This window comes from Oncorhynchus gorbuscha, linkage group LG10 (assembly GCF_021184085.1).
Source record: "Oncorhynchus gorbuscha isolate QuinsamMale2020 ecotype Even-year linkage group LG10, OgorEven_v1.0, whole genome shotgun sequence".
In the NCBI taxonomy this organism is placed as follows: Eukaryota; Metazoa; Chordata; class Actinopteri; order Salmoniformes; family Salmonidae; genus Oncorhynchus; species Oncorhynchus gorbuscha.
The window spans coordinates 95,110,260-95,128,637 of NC_060182.1; the positions used below are offsets into that span (position 1 = coordinate 95,110,260).

Here is an 18,378-nt window from a genome sequence, read left to right on the forward strand (position 1 = left end):
GCCGCTGCGGGAGAGGGGACCTAGAGCCGCTGCGGGAGAGGGGACCTAGAGCCGCTGCGGAGGGGACCTAGCCGCTGCGGGAGAGGGGAGAGGGACCTAGAGCCGCTGAGCGGGAGAGGGGACCTAGAGCCGCTGCGGGAGAGGGGACCTAGAGCCGCTGCGGGAGAGGGGACCTAGAGCCGCTGCGGGAGAGGGGACCTAGAGCCGCTGCGGGAGAGGGGACCTAGAGCCGCTGCGGGAGAGAGCGTTATGATGATGAACCGACATCTTCCTTCGACAAGCTTGTCAAAAAGGGACAGATGGCGAAGGAGACGAGTCGTCTGTCTTCACCTCAGGCCCTGTGATTCATGAGGGACAGTGAGTTATCATGACAGAAGACCTGAGAGTCATACAGGATGGTAAACCACCAAGTGAGGAATGCGTTAGTACCGTTACTCTTTCAGAGGGTTTAGGAGGGGCTGAGATAATGATTCTGATGGCACGGTGAGCACCCAGGCGGTTTCTCCTTTTCTTGCAAAGAACAATTACCTTCAAGATTCTGTGCATTTTTTAAAAGTACTCAAACAACCGAACTGATGAACTTTAAAATCACGACGATGTAATCAATTGATGTTCATGATGTGGGATATGTCACTGATGATTTCATGAACCACTGATGAACCAAATCATTGTATCAAGTCATACGCCCACCCACGACCTGTGATCTGAATGATTATTAAAATAAAATAAATCAAAAATCAAAAATAATACATCTACGACTTAACTACTGACCTTGATGACCTTCTCGACCCCGGAGGAGCAGATCATATTGGTGCTGGGGTTGAACCGGACTTGGTTCACGATGGACCGGTGACCCTTCAGGACCATGGACGCTCCATTGACCACACGCCCCGGGCCTCCTGGGAAGGGAGAGAGACGGACGCGTCATCTGTAACCACGTTTCCATCCAAACATTTCACGAGGATGAATTACCCGACGTATAAAGAAAACGACTGAAACATGAAATGTTCGACAAGACACGTGTTAGTTCGACGTGGAGGGATCTGTTTGTGTCCGGTAAAACGTATTATACGCAAATATTGATATAATAAACGTCATATTGAAGTAAACTTTGAGTCATGCGACGATATGTTGTCCGGTCCTCCAGCTACGACTCGGGGCCTAGTGGTTAGAGAGTTGGTCTGGTCCTCCCGCTACGACTCGGGGCCTAGTGGTTAGAGAGTTGGTCTGGTCCTCCAGCTACGACTCGGGGCCTAGTGGTTAGAGAGTTGGTCTGGTCCTCCAGCTACGACTCGGGGCCTAGTGGTTAGAGTTGGTCTGGTCCTCCACACCCACACCCACACTGGCTCTGTGAGCTGTCGGCCAGAGGGCACATTTCACTGTCTCCGTCGGCCAGAGGGCACATTTGACTGTCTCCGTCGGCCAGAGGGCACATTTGACTGTCTCCGTCGGCCAGAGGGCACATTTGACTGTCTCCGTCGGCCAGAGGGCACATTTGACTGTCTCCGTCGGCCAGAGGGCACATTTCACTGTCTCCGTCGGCCAGAGGGCACATTTCACTGTCTCCGTCGGCCAGAGGGCACATTTCACTGTCTCCGTCGGCCAGAGGGCACATTTCACTGTCTCCGTCAGCCAGAGGGCACATTTCACTGTCTCCGTCGGCCAGAGGGCACATTTCACTGTCTCCGTCGGCCAGAGGACACATTTCACTCTATAAAACGCAAAACCATCGGTAGAGTTTAAAATGTCATGGAAACCCATTTAACATGAGAATATAACAGCAAAAGTCATTTTTATGGGGACGAAGTTATCACGCAAAGCCTTTTATCCACAAAATAAAGTTTCCCCACCTCGCTGGTGGGGAAATTTGCATATTGTTTCATCTGTCACAAATTATACAGAAACGTAGCTATTTACACATATAAGATTGAAACACACACACACACACACACACACACACACACACACACACACACACACACACACCTGCTTCAGGATCCTTGGGGATTCTCCACATGTAAAGGTTGAAGTCATCTGATCCAGACAAGACGTACTGGAGGAAGACAACAGAGAGATTAACATAGAGGTATCTCCAAAATGCCACCCTATTCCCTATGTAGTGCACTTTAGTCCAGAGCCCTGCTGACAAAAATAGTGGACGACATAGGGAATAGGGTTGGATTTGGGACTCATTGTAAGACAACGTCCTCTATAACTATTACACGATGTTCTCAGTTTCTGTTGATACCAGCAAAAGAAAAAAAAGAGAAGCTTTGTTATCAACAATTAATCCTCCAAACCAAAAAGTTTAAGAAGATAGTCAGGGAACATATAAACTTTAAAATATTACGGCCAGTCCATTTTGAAGAGCCTCCCGAGTAAGACGGCTGATCTAGGATCAGTTTAGGTTTGTATTTTAGATCATAATGAAAAAAAAGAGTACACAGACGAGATCTGATCCTAGATCAGCACTCTTCAACGCTTTATGAATACGAGCCTAAATCCTTCAAGGGGAAAATAATTGCCGTTTTTACATTTATTTATTTATTTTTAACTTCCAAGGATCCAGTTGTAGAAACAGCAAAAAAGGCAGCGCGGTTACAATACGGAGACAGAAGAATTTATGACAAATCTCTTCTCCGAGGGAAGATAGAATTTGAGACGAGGTGTACACTTCTCCAAAAAACACACTGAGCAGAAATATGTGTGGTGTCTGTTGCCAGGCAACGAGGAGCCGAGCCAATGAAGCCAGAAGAGAAGAATGATCCAGAATGATCCAAAGACTGCTCCTCAAATGGCAACCTATACCAGATATAGTGCACTACTTTGGACCAGGGTAGTGAGCTATGGGAGGGAACAGGGCGCTACTTGTCTCACTCACTCACTCACTGGGGTCATTATCTACTAACTAGTGACATCACCGGGATCATTATCTACTAACATCACTGGGGTCATTATCTACTAACTGGTGACATCACTGGGGTCATTATCTGCTAACTAGTGACATCACCGGGGTCATTATCTACTAACTAGTGACATCACTGGGGTCATTATCTACTAACTAGTGACATCACTGGGGTCATTATCTACTAACATCACTGGGGTCATTATCTACTAACTGGTGACATCACTGGGGTCATTATCTACTAACATCACTGGGGTCATTATCTACTAACTAGTGACATCACTGGGGTCATTATCTACTAACTAGTGACATCACTGGGGTCATTATCTACTGACATCACCGGGGTCATTATCTACTAACATCACTGGGGTCATTATCTACTAACATCACTGGGGTCATTATCTACTAACTAGTGACATCACCGGGGTCATTATCTACTAACTAGTGACATCACCGGGGTCATTATCTACTAACTAGTGACATCACCGGGGTCATTATCTACTAACATCACTGGGGTCATTATCTACTAACATCACTGGGGTCATTATCTACTAACTAGTGACATCACCGGGGTCATTATCTACTAACCTCACTGGGGTCATTATCTACTAACCTCACTGGGGTCATCATCTACTAACATCACTGGGGTCATTATCTACTAACTAGTGACATCACTGGGGTCATTATCTACTAACTAGTGACATCACTGGGGTCATTATCTACTAACATCACTGGGGTCATTATCTACTGACATCACCGGGGTCATTATCTACTGACATCACCGGGGTCATTATCTACTAACATCACTGGGGTCATTATCTACTAACATCACCGGGGTCATTATCTACTAACTAGTGACATCACTGGGGTCATTATCTACTAACTAGTGACATCACTGGGGTCATTATCTACTAACATCACTGGGGTCATTATCTACTGACATCACCGGGGTCATTATCTACTGACATCACCGGGGTCATTATCTACTAACATCACTGGGGTCATTATCTACTAACATCACTGGGGTCATTATCTACTAACTAGTGACATCACTGCGGTCATTATCTACTAACTAGTGACATCACTGGGGTCATTATCTACTAACTAGTGACATCACTGCGGTCATTATCTACTAACTAGTGACATCACTGGGGTCATTATCTACTAACTAGTGACATCACCGGGGTCATTATCTACTAACATCACCGGGATCATTATCTACTGACATCACCGGGGTCATTATCTACTAACATCACTGGGGTCATTATCTACTAACTAGTGACATCACTGCGGTCATTATCTACTAACTAGTGACATCACTGGGGTCATTATCTACTAACATCACTGGGGTCATTATCTACTAACTAGTGACATCACTGGGGTCATTATCTACTAACTAGTGACATCACTGGGGTCATTATCTACTAACATCACTGGGGTCATTATCTACTAACTAGTGACATCACCGGGGTCATTATCTACTAACTAGTGACATCACCGGGGTCATTATCTACTAACATCACCGGGGTCATTATCTACTAACATCACCGGGGTCATTATCTACTAACATCACCGGGGTCATTATCTACTAACATCACCGGGGTCATTATCTACTAACATCACCGGGGTCATTATCTACTAACATCACCGGGGTCATTATCTACTAACATCACCGGGGTCATTATCTACTAACATCACCGGGGTCATTATCTACTAACATCACCGGGGTCATTATCTACTAACATCACTGGGGTCATTATCTACTAACATCACTGGGGTCATTATCTACTAACTAGTGACATCACTGGGGTCATTATCTACTAACTAGTGACATATAATAATAATAATATATGCCATTTAGCAGACGCTTTTATCCAAAGCGACTTACAGTCATGTGTGCATACATTCTACGTATGGGTGGTCCCGGGGATCGAACCCACTACCCTGGCGTTACAAGCGCCATGCTCTACCAACACTGGGGTCATTATCTACTAACATCACCGGGGTCATTATCTACTAACATCACCGGGGTCATTATCTACTAACATCACCGGGGTCATTATCTACTAACATCACTGGGGTCATTATCTACTAACATCACTGGGGTCATTATCTACTAACATCACTGGGGTCATTATCTACTAACTAGTGACATCACTGGGGTCATTATCTACTAACTAGTGACATCACTGGGGTCATTATCTACTAACTAGTGACATCACTGGGGTCATTATCTACTAACTAGTGACATCACTGGGGTCATTATCTACTAACTAGTGACATCACTGGGGTCATTATCTACTAACTAGTGACATCACTGGGGTCATTATCTACTAACTAGTGACATCACTGGGGTCATTATCTACTAACTAGTGACATCACTGGGGTCATTATCTACTAACTAGTGACATCACTGGGGTCATTATCTACTAACTAGTGACATCACTGGGGTCATTATCTACTAACTAGTGACATCACTGGGGTCATTATCTACTAACTAGTGACATCACTGGGGTCATTATCTACTAACTAGTGACATCACTGGGGTCATTATCTACTAACATCACTGGGGTCATTATCTACTAACATCACTGGGGTCATTATCTACTAACATCACTGGGGTCATTATCTACTAACTAGTGACATCACTGGGGTCATTATCTACTAACTAGTGACATCACTGGGGTCATTATCTACTAACATCACTGGGGTCATTATCTACTAACATCACTGGGGTCATTATCTACTAACATCACTGGGGTCATTATCTACTAACTAGTGACATCACTGGGGTCATTATCTACTAACTAGTGACATCACTGGGGTCATTATCTACTAACATCACTGGGGTCATTATCTACTAACTAGTGACATCACTGGGGTCATTATCTACTAACATCACCGGGTCATTATCTACTAACATCACCGGGTCATTATCTACTAACATCACCGGGTCATTAGCTACTAACATCACCGGGTCATTATCTACTAACATCACCGGGTCATTATCTACTAACATCACCGGGTCATTATCTACTAACATCACCGGGTCATTATCTACTAACATCACCGGGGTCATTATCTACTAACATCACCGGGTCATTATCTACTAACATCACCGGGGTCATTATCTACTAACATCACCGGGGTCATTATCTACTAACATCACCGGGGTCATTATCTACTAACTAGTGACATCACCGGGTCATTATCTACTAACTAGTGACATCACCGGGTCATTATCTACTGACATCACTGGGGTCATTATCTACTAACATCACCGGGTCATTATCTACTGACATCACCGGGTCATTATCTACTGACATCACCGGGGTCATTATCTACTAACATCACCGGGGTCATTATCTACTAACATCACCGGGTCATTATCTACTGACATCACCGGGGTCATTATCTACTAACTAGTGACATCACTGGGGTCATTATCTACTAACATCACTGGGGTCATTATCTACTGACATCACTGGGGTCATTATCTACTGACATCACCGGGGTCATTATCTACTAACTAGTGACATCACCGGGGTCATTATCTACTAACTAGTGACATCACCGGGGTCATTATCTACTAACTAGTGACATCACTGGGGTCATTATCTACTAACATCACTGGGGTCATTATCTACTGACATCACTGGGGTCATTATCTACTGACATCACTGGGGTCATTATCTACTGACATCACCGGGGTCATTATCTACTAACTACTGACATCACTGGGGTCATTATCTACTAACATCACTGGGGTCATTATCTACTAACATCACCGGGGTCATTATCTACTAACATCACCGGGGTCATTATCTACTAACTAGTGACATCACTGGGGTCATTATCTACTGACATCACCGGGGTCATTATCTACTAACTAGTGACATCACTGGGGTCATTATCTACTGACATCACCGGGGTCATTATCTACTAACTAGTGACATCACTGGGGTCATTATCTACTAACATCACTGGGGTCATTATCTAGTGACATCACTGGGGTCATTATCTACTAACTAGTGACATCACTGGGGTCATTATCTACTAACTAGTGACATCACTGGGGTCATTATCTACTAACTAGTGACATCACTGGGGTCATTATCTACTAACATCACTGGGGTCATTATCTACTAACATCACTGGGGTCATTATCTACTAACATCACTGGGGTCATTATCTACTAACATCACTGGGGTCATTATCTACTAACATCACTGGGGTCATTATCTACTAACATCACTGGGGTCATTATCTACTAACTAGTGACATCACTGGGGTCATTATCTACTAACTAGTGACATCACTGGGGTCATTATCTACTAACTAGTGACATCACCGGGGTCATTATCTACTGACATCACCGGGGTCATTATCTACTAACATCACCGGGGTCATTATCTACTAACATCACCGGGGTCATTATCTACTAACATCACCGGGGTCATTATCTACTAACTAGTGACATCACCGGGGTCATTATCTACTAACTAGTGACATCACCGGGGTCATTATCTACTAACTAGTGACATCACCGGGGTCATTATCTACTAACTAGTGATATCACCGGGGTCATTATCTACTAACATCACCGGGGTCATTATCTACTAACATCACCGGGGTCATTATCTACTAACTAGTGACATCACTGGGGTCATTATCTAGTGACATCACTGGGGTCATGATCTACTAACTAGTGACATCACTGGGGTCATTATCTACTAACTAGTGACATCACTGGGGTCATTATCTACTAACTAGTGACATCACTGGGGTCATGATCTACTAACTAGTGACATCACTGGGGTCATTATCTACTAACTAGTGACATCACTGGGGTCATTATCTAGTGACATCACTGGGGTCATGATCTACTAACTAGTGACATCACTGGGGTCATTATCTACTAACTAGTGACATCACCGGGGTCATTATCTACTAACTAGTGACATCACCGGGGTCATTATTTACTAACATCACTGGGGTCATCATCTACTAACATCACTGGGGTCATTATCTACTAACTAGTGACATCACTGGGGTCATTATCTACTAACATCACTGGGGTCATTATCTACTAACATCACTGGGGTCATTATCTACTAACATCACTGGGGTCATTATCTACTAACATCACTGGGGTCATTATCTACTAACATCACTGGGGTCATTATCTACTAACTAGTGACATCACTGGGGTCATTATCTACTAACTAGTGACATCACTGGGGTCATTATCTACTAACTAGTGACATCACTGGGGTCATTATCTACTAACATCACTGGGGTCATTATCTACTAACATCACTGGGGTCATTATCTACTAACATCACTGGGGTCATTATCTACTAACTAGTGACATCACTGGGGTCATTATCTACTAACATCACTGGGGTCATTATCTACTAACATCACTGGGGTCATTATCTACTAACTAGTGACATCACTGGGGTCATTATCTACTAACTAGTGACATCACTGGGGTCATTATCTACTAACATCACTGGGGTCATTATCTACTAACTAGTGACATCACTGGGGTCATTATCTACTAACTAGTGACATCACTGGGGTCATTATCTACTAACATCACCGGGGTCATTATCTACTAACATCACCGGGGTCATTATCTACTGACATCACTGGGGTCATTATCTACTAACATCACTGGGGTCATTATCTACTAACATCACCGGGGTCATTATCTACTGACATCACTGGGGTCATTATCTACTAACATCACTGGGGTCATTATCTACTAACTAGTGACATCACTGGGGTCATTATCTACTAACTAGTGACATCACTGGGGTCATTATCTACTAACTAGTGACATCACTGGGGTCATTATCTACTAACTAGTGACATCACTGGGGTCATTATCTACTAACATCACTGGGGTCATTATCTACTAACATCACTGGGGTCATTATCTACTAACTGGTGACATCACTGGGGTCATTATCTACTAACATCACTGGGGTCATTATCTACTAACTAGTGACATCACTGGGGTCATTATCTACTAACTAGTGACATCACTGGGGTCATTATCTACTAACTAGTGACATCACTGGGGTCATTATCTACTAACTAGTGACATCACTGGGGTCATTATCTACTAACTAGTGACATCACTGGGGTCATTATCTACTAACTAGTGACATCACTGGGGTCATTATCTACTAACATCACTGGGGTCATTATCTACTAACATCACCGGGGTCATTATCTACTAACATCACCGGGGTCATTATCTACTAACATCACCGGGGTCATTAGCTACTAACATCACCGGGGTCATTATCTACTAACATCACCGGGGTCATTATCTACTAACATCACCGGGGTCATTATCTACTAACATCACCGGGGTCATTATCTACTAACATCACCGGGGTCATTATCTACTAACATCACCGGGGTCATTATCTACTAACATCACCGGGGTCATTATCTACTAACATCACCGGGGTCATTATCTACTAACATCACCGGGGTCATTATCTACTAACATCACCGGGGTCATTATCTACTAACATCACCGGGGTCATTATCTACTAACATCACCGGGGTCATTATCTACTAACTAGTGACATCACCGGGGTCATTATCTACTAACTAGTGACATCACCGGGGTCATTATCTACTGACATCACTGGGGTCATTATCTACTAACATCACCGGGGTCATTATCTACTGACATCACCGGGGTCATTATCTACTGACATCACCGGGGTCATTATCTACTAACATCACCGGGGTCATTATCTACTAACATCACCGGGGTCATTATCTACTGACATCACCGGGGTCATTATCTACTAACATCACCGGGTCATTATCTACTAACATCATCAGGGTCATTATCTACTGACATCATTATCTACTAACTAGTGACATCACTGGGGTCATTATCTACTAACATCACTGGGGTCATTATCTACTGACATCACTGGGGTCATTATCTACTGACATCACCGGGGTCATTATCTACTAACTAGTGACATCACTGGGGTCATTATCTACTAACTAGTGACATCACCGGGGTCATTATCTACTAACTAGTGACATCACTGGGGTCATTATCTACTAACATCACTGGGGTCATTATCTACTGACATCACTGGGGTCATTATCTACTGACATCACCGGGGTCATTATCTACTAACTACTGACATCACTGGGGTCATTATCTACTAACATCACTGGGGTCATTATCTACTAACATCACCGGGGTCATTATCTACTAACATCACCGGGTCATTATCTACTAACTAGTGACATCACTGGGGTCATTATCTACTGACATCACCGGGGTCATTATCTACTAACTAGTGACATCACTGGGGTCATTATCTACTGACATCACCGGGGTCATTATCTACTAACTAGTGACATCACTGGGGTCATTATCTACTAACATCACTGGGGTCATTATCTAGTGACATCACTGGGGTCATTATCTACTAACTAGTGACATCACTGGGGTCATTATCTACTAACTAGTGACATCACTGGGGTCATTATCTACTAACTAGTGACATCACTGGGGTCATTATCTACTAACTAGTGACATCACTGGGGTCATTATCTACTAACATCACTGGGGTCATTATCTACTAACATCACTGGGGTCATTATCTACTAACATCACTGGGGTCATTATCTACTAACATCACTGGGGTCATTATCTACTAACATCACTGGGGTCATTATCTACTAACTAGTGACATCGCTGGGGTCATTATCTACTAACTAGTGACATCACTGGGGTCATTATCTACTAACTAGTGACATCACCGGGGTCATTATCTACTGACATCACCGGGGTCATTATCTACTAACATCACCGGGGTCATTATCTACTAACATCACCGGGGTCATTATCTACTAACATCACCGGGGTCATTATCTACTAACATCACCGGGGTCATTATCTACTAACTAGTGACATCACCGGGGTCATTATCTACTAACTAGTGACATCACCGGGGTCATTATCTACTAACATCACCGGGGTCATTATCTACTAACATCACCGGGGTCATTATCTACTAACATCACCGGGGTCATTATCTACTAACTAGTGACATCACTGGGGTCATTATCTAGTGACATCACTGGGGTCATGATCTACTAACTAGTGACATCACTGGGGTCATTATCTACTAACTAGTGACATCACTGGGGTCATTATCTACTAACTAGTGACATCACTGGGGTCATGATCTACTAACTAGTGACATCACTGGGGTCATTATCTACTAACTAGTGACATCACTGGGGTCATTATCTAGTGACATCACTGGGGTCATGATCTACTAACTAGTGACATCACTGGGGTCATTATCTACTAACTAGTGACATCACCGGGGTCATTATTTACTAACATCACTGGGGTCATTATCTACTAACTAGTGACATCACTGGGGTCATTATCTACTAACATCACTGGGGTCATTATCTACTAACATCACTGGGGTCATTATCTACTAACATCACTGGGGTCATTATCTACTAACATCACTGGGGTCATTATCTACTAACATCACTGGGGTCATTATCTACTAACATCACTGGGGTCATTATCTACTAACTAGTGACATCACTGGGGTCATTATCTACTAACTAGTGACATCACTGGGGTCATTATCTACTAACATCACTGGGGTCATTATCTACTAACATCACTGGGGTCATTATCTACTAACATCACTGGGGTCATTATCTACTAACATCACTGGGGTCATTATCTACTAACATCACTGGGGTCATTATCTACTAACATCACTGGGGTCATTATCTACTAACTAGTGACATCACCGGGGTCAGTATCTACTAACTAGTGACATCACCGGGGTCATTATCTACTAACATCACCGGGGTCATTATCTACTAACATCACCGGGGTCATTATCTACTAACATCACCGGGGTCATTATCTACTAACATCACCGGGGTCATTATCTACTAACATCACCGGGGTCATTATCTACTAACATCACCGGGGTCATTATCTACTAACATCACCGGGTCATTATCTACTAACATCACCGGGTCATTATCTACTAACATCACCGGGTCATTATCTACTAACATCACCGGGGTCATTATCTACTAACATCACCGGGGTCATTATCTACTAACATCACCGGGGTCATTATCTACTAACATCACCGGGGTCATTATCTACTAACATCACCGGGTCATTATCTACTAACATCACCGGGTCATTATCTACTAACATCACCGGGGTCATTATCTACTAACATCACCGGGGTCATTATCTACTAACATCACTGGGGTCATTATCTACTAACTAGTGACATCACTGGGGTCATAATCTACTAACTAGTGACATCACTGGGGTTATTATCTACTAACATCACTGGGGTCATTATCTACTAACTAGTGACATCACTGGGGTCATTATCTACTAACATCACCGGGGTCATTATCTACTAACATCACCGGGGTCATTATCTACTAACATCACCGGGGTCATTATCTACTAACATCACCGGGGTCATTATCTACTAACATCACCGGGGTCATTATCTACTAACATCACCGGGGTCATTATCTACTAACATCACCGGGTCATTATCTACTAACATCACCGGGGTCATTATCTACTAACATCACCGGGGTCATTATCTACTAACATCACTGGGGTCATTATCTACTAACTAGTGACATCACTGGGGTCATTATCTACTAACTAGTGACATCACTGGGGTTATTATCTACTAACATCACGGGGTCATTATCTACTAACATCACCGGGTCATTATCTACTAACATCACCGGGGTCATTATCTACTAACATCACCGGGTCATTATCTACTAACATCACCGGGTCATTATCTACTAACATCACCGGGGTCATTATCTACTAACTAGTGACATCACTGGGGTCATTATCTACTAACATCACCGGGTCATTATCTACTAACATCACCGGGGTCATTATCTACTAACATCACCGGGTCATTATCTACTAACATCACCGGGTCATTATCTACTAACATCACTGGGGTCATTATCTACTAACATCACTGGGGTCATTATCTACTAACATCACCGGGTCATTATCTACTAACATCACTGGGGTCATTATCTACTAACTAGTGACATCACTGGGGTCATTATCTACTAACTAGTGACATCACTGGGGTTATTATCTACTAACATCACTGGGGTCATTATCTACTAACATCACTGGGGTCATTATCTACTAACTGGTGACATCACTGGGGTCATTATCTACTAACTAGTGACATCACCGGGGTCATTATCTACTAACATCACCGGGGTCATTATCTACTAACATCACCGGGGTCATTATCTACTAACATCACCGGGGTCATTATCTACTAACATCACCGGGGTCATTATCTACTAACATCACCGGGGTCATTATCTACTAACATCACCGGGATCATTATCTACTAACATCACTGGGGTCATTATCTACTAACTAGTGACATCACTGGGGTCATTATCTACTAACTAGTGACATCACTGGGGTTATTATCTACTAACATCACTGGGGTCATTATCTACTAACTAGTGACATCACCGGGGTCATTATCTACTAACATCACCGGGGTCATTATCTACTAACATCACCGGGGTCATTATCTACTAACATCACCGGGGTCATTATCTACTAACATCACCGGGGTCATTATCTACTAACATCACCGGGGTCATTATCTACTAACTAGTGACATCACCGGGGTCATTATCTACTAACATCACCGGGGTCATTATCTACTAACATCACCGGGGTCATTATCTACTAACATCACCGGGGTCATTATCTACTAACATCACTGGGGTCATTATCTACTAACATCACCGGGGTCATTATCTACTAACATCACCGGGGTCATTATCTACTAACATCACCGGGGTCATTATCTACTAACATCACTGGGGTCATTATCTACTAACTAGTGACATCACTGGGGTTATTATCTACTAACATCACTGGGGTCATTATCTACTAACTAGTGACATCACCGGGGTCATTATCTACTAACTAGTGACATCACCGGGGTCATTATCTACTAACATCACCGGGGTCATTATCTACTAACATCACCGGGGTCATTATCTACTAACATCACCGGGGTCATTATCTACTAACATCACCGGGGTCATTATCTACTAACATCACCGGGGTCATTATCTACTAACATCACCGGGGTCATTATCTACTAACATCACCGGGGTCATTATCTACTAACTAGTGACATCACCGGGGTCATTATCTACTAACATCACTGGGGTCATTATCTACTAACTAGTGACATCACTGGGGTCATTATCTACTAACTAGTGACATCACTGGGGTCATTATCTACTAACTAGTGACATCACCGGGGTCATTATCTACTGACATCACCGGGGTCATTATCTACTAACATCACCGGGGTCATTATCTACTAACATCACCGGGGTCATTATCTACTAACATCACCGGGGTCATTATCTACTAACTAGTGACATCACCGGGGTCATTATCTACTAACTAGTGACATCACCGGGGTCATTATCTACTAACTAGTGACATCACCGGGGTCATTATCTACTAACTAGTGACATCACCGGGGTCATTATCTACTAACATCACCGGGGTCATTATCTACTAACATCACCGGGGTCATTATCTACTAACTAGTGACATCACTGGGGTCATTATCTAGTGACATCACTGGGGTCATTATCTACTAACTAGTGACATCACTGGGGTCATTATCTACTAACTAGTGACATCACTGGGGTCATTATCTACTAACTAGTGACATCACTGGGGTCATGATCTACTAACTAGTGACATCACTGGGGTCATTATCTACTAACTAGTGACATCACTGGGGTCATTATCTAGTGACATCACTGGGGTCATGATCTACTAACTAGTGACATCACTGGGGTCATTATCTACTAACTAGTGACATCACCGGGGTCATTATCTACTAACTAGTGACATCACCGGGGTCATTATTTACTAACATCACTGGGGTCATCATCTACTAACATCACTGGGGTCATTATCTACTAACTAGTGACATCACTGGGGTCATTATCTACTAACATCACTGGGGTCATTATCTACTAACATCACTGGGGTCATTATCTACTAACATCACTGGGGTCATTATCTACTAACATCACTGGGGTCATTATCTACTAACATCACTGGGGTCATTATCTACTAACTAGTGACATCACTGGGGTCATTATCTACTAACTAGTGACATCACTGGGGTCATTATCTACTAACATCACTGGGGTCATTATCTACTAACATCACCGGGGTCATTATCTACTAACATCACTGGGGTCATTATCTACTAACATCACTGGGGTCATTATCTACTAACTAGTGACATCACTGGGGTCATTATCTACTAACTAGTGACATCACTGGGGTCATTATCTACTAACATCACCGGGGTCATTATCTACTAACATCACCGGGGTCATTATCTACTAACATCACCGGGGTCATTATCTACTAACATCACTGGGGTCATTATCTACTAACATCACTGGGGTCATTATCTACTAACATCACTGGGGTCATTATCTACTAACTAGTGACATCACTGGGGTCATTATCTACTAACTAGTGACATCACTGGGGTCATTATCTACTAACTAGTGACATCACTGGGGTCATTATCTACTAACTAGTGACATCACTGGGGTCATTATCTACTAACTAGTGACATCACTGGGGTCATTATCTACTAACTAGTGACATCACTGGGGTCATTATCTACTAACTAGTGACATCACTGGGGTCATTATCTACTAACTAGTGACATCACTGGGGTCATTATCTACTAACTAGTGACATCACTGGGGTCATTATCTACTAACTAGTGACATCACTGGGGTCATTATCTACTAACTAGTGACATCACTGGGGTCATTATCTACTAACTAGTGACATCACTGGGGTCATTATCTACTAACTAGTGACATCACTGGGGTCATTATCTACTAACATCACTGGGGTCATTATCTACTAACATCACTGGGGTCATTATCTACTAACATCACTGGGGTCATTATCTACTAACTAGTGACATCACTGGGGTCATTATCTACTAACATCACTGGGGTCATTATCTACTAACTAGTGACATCACTGGGGTCATTATCTACTAACTAGTGACATCACTGGGGTCATTATCTACTAACATCACCGGGGTCATTATCTACTGACATCACCGGGGTCATTATCTACTGACATCACTGGGGTCATTATCTAGTGACATCACTGGGGTCATTATCTACTAACTAGTGACATCACTGGGGTCATTATCTACTAACTAGTGACATCACTGGGGTCATTATCTACTAACTAGTGACATCACTGGGGTCATTATCTACTAACTAGTGACATCACTGGGGTCATTATCTACTAACATCACTGGGGTCATTATCTACTAACATCACTGGGGTCATTATCTACTAACATCACTGGGGTCATTATCTACTAACTAGTGACATCACTGGGGTCATTATCTACTAACTAGTGACATCACTGGGGTCATTATCTACTAACATCACTGGGGTCATTATCTACTAACATCACTGGGGTCATTATCTACTAACATCACTGGGGTCATTATCTACTAACTAGTGACATCACTGGGGTCATTATCTACTAACTAGTGACATCACTGGGGTCATTATCTACTAACATCACTGGGGTCATTATCTACTAACTAGTGACATCACCGGGGTCATTATCTACTAACATCACCGGGGTCATTATCTACTAACATCACCGGGGTCATTAGCTACTAACATCACCGGGGTCATTAGCTACTAACATCACCGGGGTCATTATCTACTAACATCACCGGGGTCATTATCTACTAACATCACCGGGGTCATTATCTACTAACATCACCGGGGTCATTATCTACTAACATCACCGGGGTCATTATCTACTAACATCACGGGGTCATTATCTACTAACATCACCGGGGTCATTATCTACTAACATCACCGGGGTCATTATCTACTAACATCACCGGGGTCATTATCTACTAACTAGTGACATCACCGGGGTCATTATCTACTAACTAGTGACATCACCGGGGTCATTATCTACTGACATCACTGGGGTCATTATCTACTAACATCACCGGGGTCATTATCTACTGACATCACCGGGGTCATTATCTACTGACATCACCGGGGTCATTATCTACTAACATCACCGGGGTCATTATCTACTAACATCACTGGGGTCATTATCTACTAACATCACTGGGGTCATTATCTACTAACATCACTGGGGTCATTATCTACTAACTAGTGACATCACTGGGGTCATTATCTACTAACTAGTGACATCACTGGGGTCATTATCTACTAACATCACTGGGGTCATTATCTACTAACATCACTGGGGTCATTATCTACTAACATCACTGGGGTCATTATCTACTAACTAGTGACATCACTGGGGTCATTATCTACTAACTAGTGACATCACTGGGGTCATTATCTACTAACATCACTGGGGTCATTATCTACTAACTAGTGACATCACCGGGGTCATTATCTACTAACATCACCGGGGTCATTATCTACTAACATCACCGGGGTCATTAGCTACTAACATCACCGGGGTCATTAGCTACTAACATCACCGGGGTCATTATCTACTAACATCACCGGGGTCATTATCTACTAACATCACCGGGGTCATTATCTACTAACATCACCGGGGTCATTATCTACTAACATCACCGGGGTCATTATCTACTAACATCACCGGGGTCATTATCTACTAACATCACCGGGGTCATTATCTACTAACATCACCGGGGTCATTATCTACTAACATCACCGGGGTCATTATCTACTAACTAGTGACATCACCGGGGTCATTATCTACTAACTAGTGACATCACCGGGGTCATTATCTACTGACATCACTGGGGTCATTATCTACTAACATCACCGGGGTCATTATCTACTGACATCACCGGGGTCATTATCTACTGACATCACCGGGGTCATTATCTACTAACATCACCGGGGTCATTATCTACTAACATCACCGGGGTCATTATCTACTGACATCACCGGGGTCATTATCTACTAACTAGTGACATCACTGGGGTCATTATCTACTAACATCACTGGGGTCATTATCTACTGACATCACTGGGGTCATTATTTACTGACATCACCGGGGTCATTATCTACTAACTAGTGACATCACCGGGGTCATTATCTACTAACTAGTGACATCACCGGGGTCATTATCTACTAACTAGTGACATCACTGGGGTCATTATCTACTAACATCACTGGGGTCATTATCTACTGACATCACTGGGGTCATTATCTACTGACATCACTGGGGTCATTATCTACTGACATCACCGGGGTCATTATCTACTAACTACTGACAT

The 18,378-nt window shown here is 43.1% G+C and overlaps 1 protein-coding gene across 1 annotated transcript in view; it reads right to left on the reverse strand.

Annotated features, from left to right (window-relative positions):
• Positions 1–436: 436 nt before the first annotated feature.
• Positions 437–18,378, reverse strand: part of LOC124045365 (DDB1- and CUL4-associated factor 5-like) — a 49,474-nt gene continuing 31,532 nt past the window's right edge. The window contains exons 7-8 of the mRNA XM_046364662.1: positions 1,987–2,053; positions 437–899 (exon numbers count right to left, since the gene is read on the reverse strand). Coding sequence (XP_046220618.1) covers positions 760–899; positions 1,987–2,053 — 207 coding nt within the window. The 3' untranslated portion in view covers positions 437–759. The remainder of the gene's footprint in view (positions 900–1,986; positions 2,054–18,378) is intronic.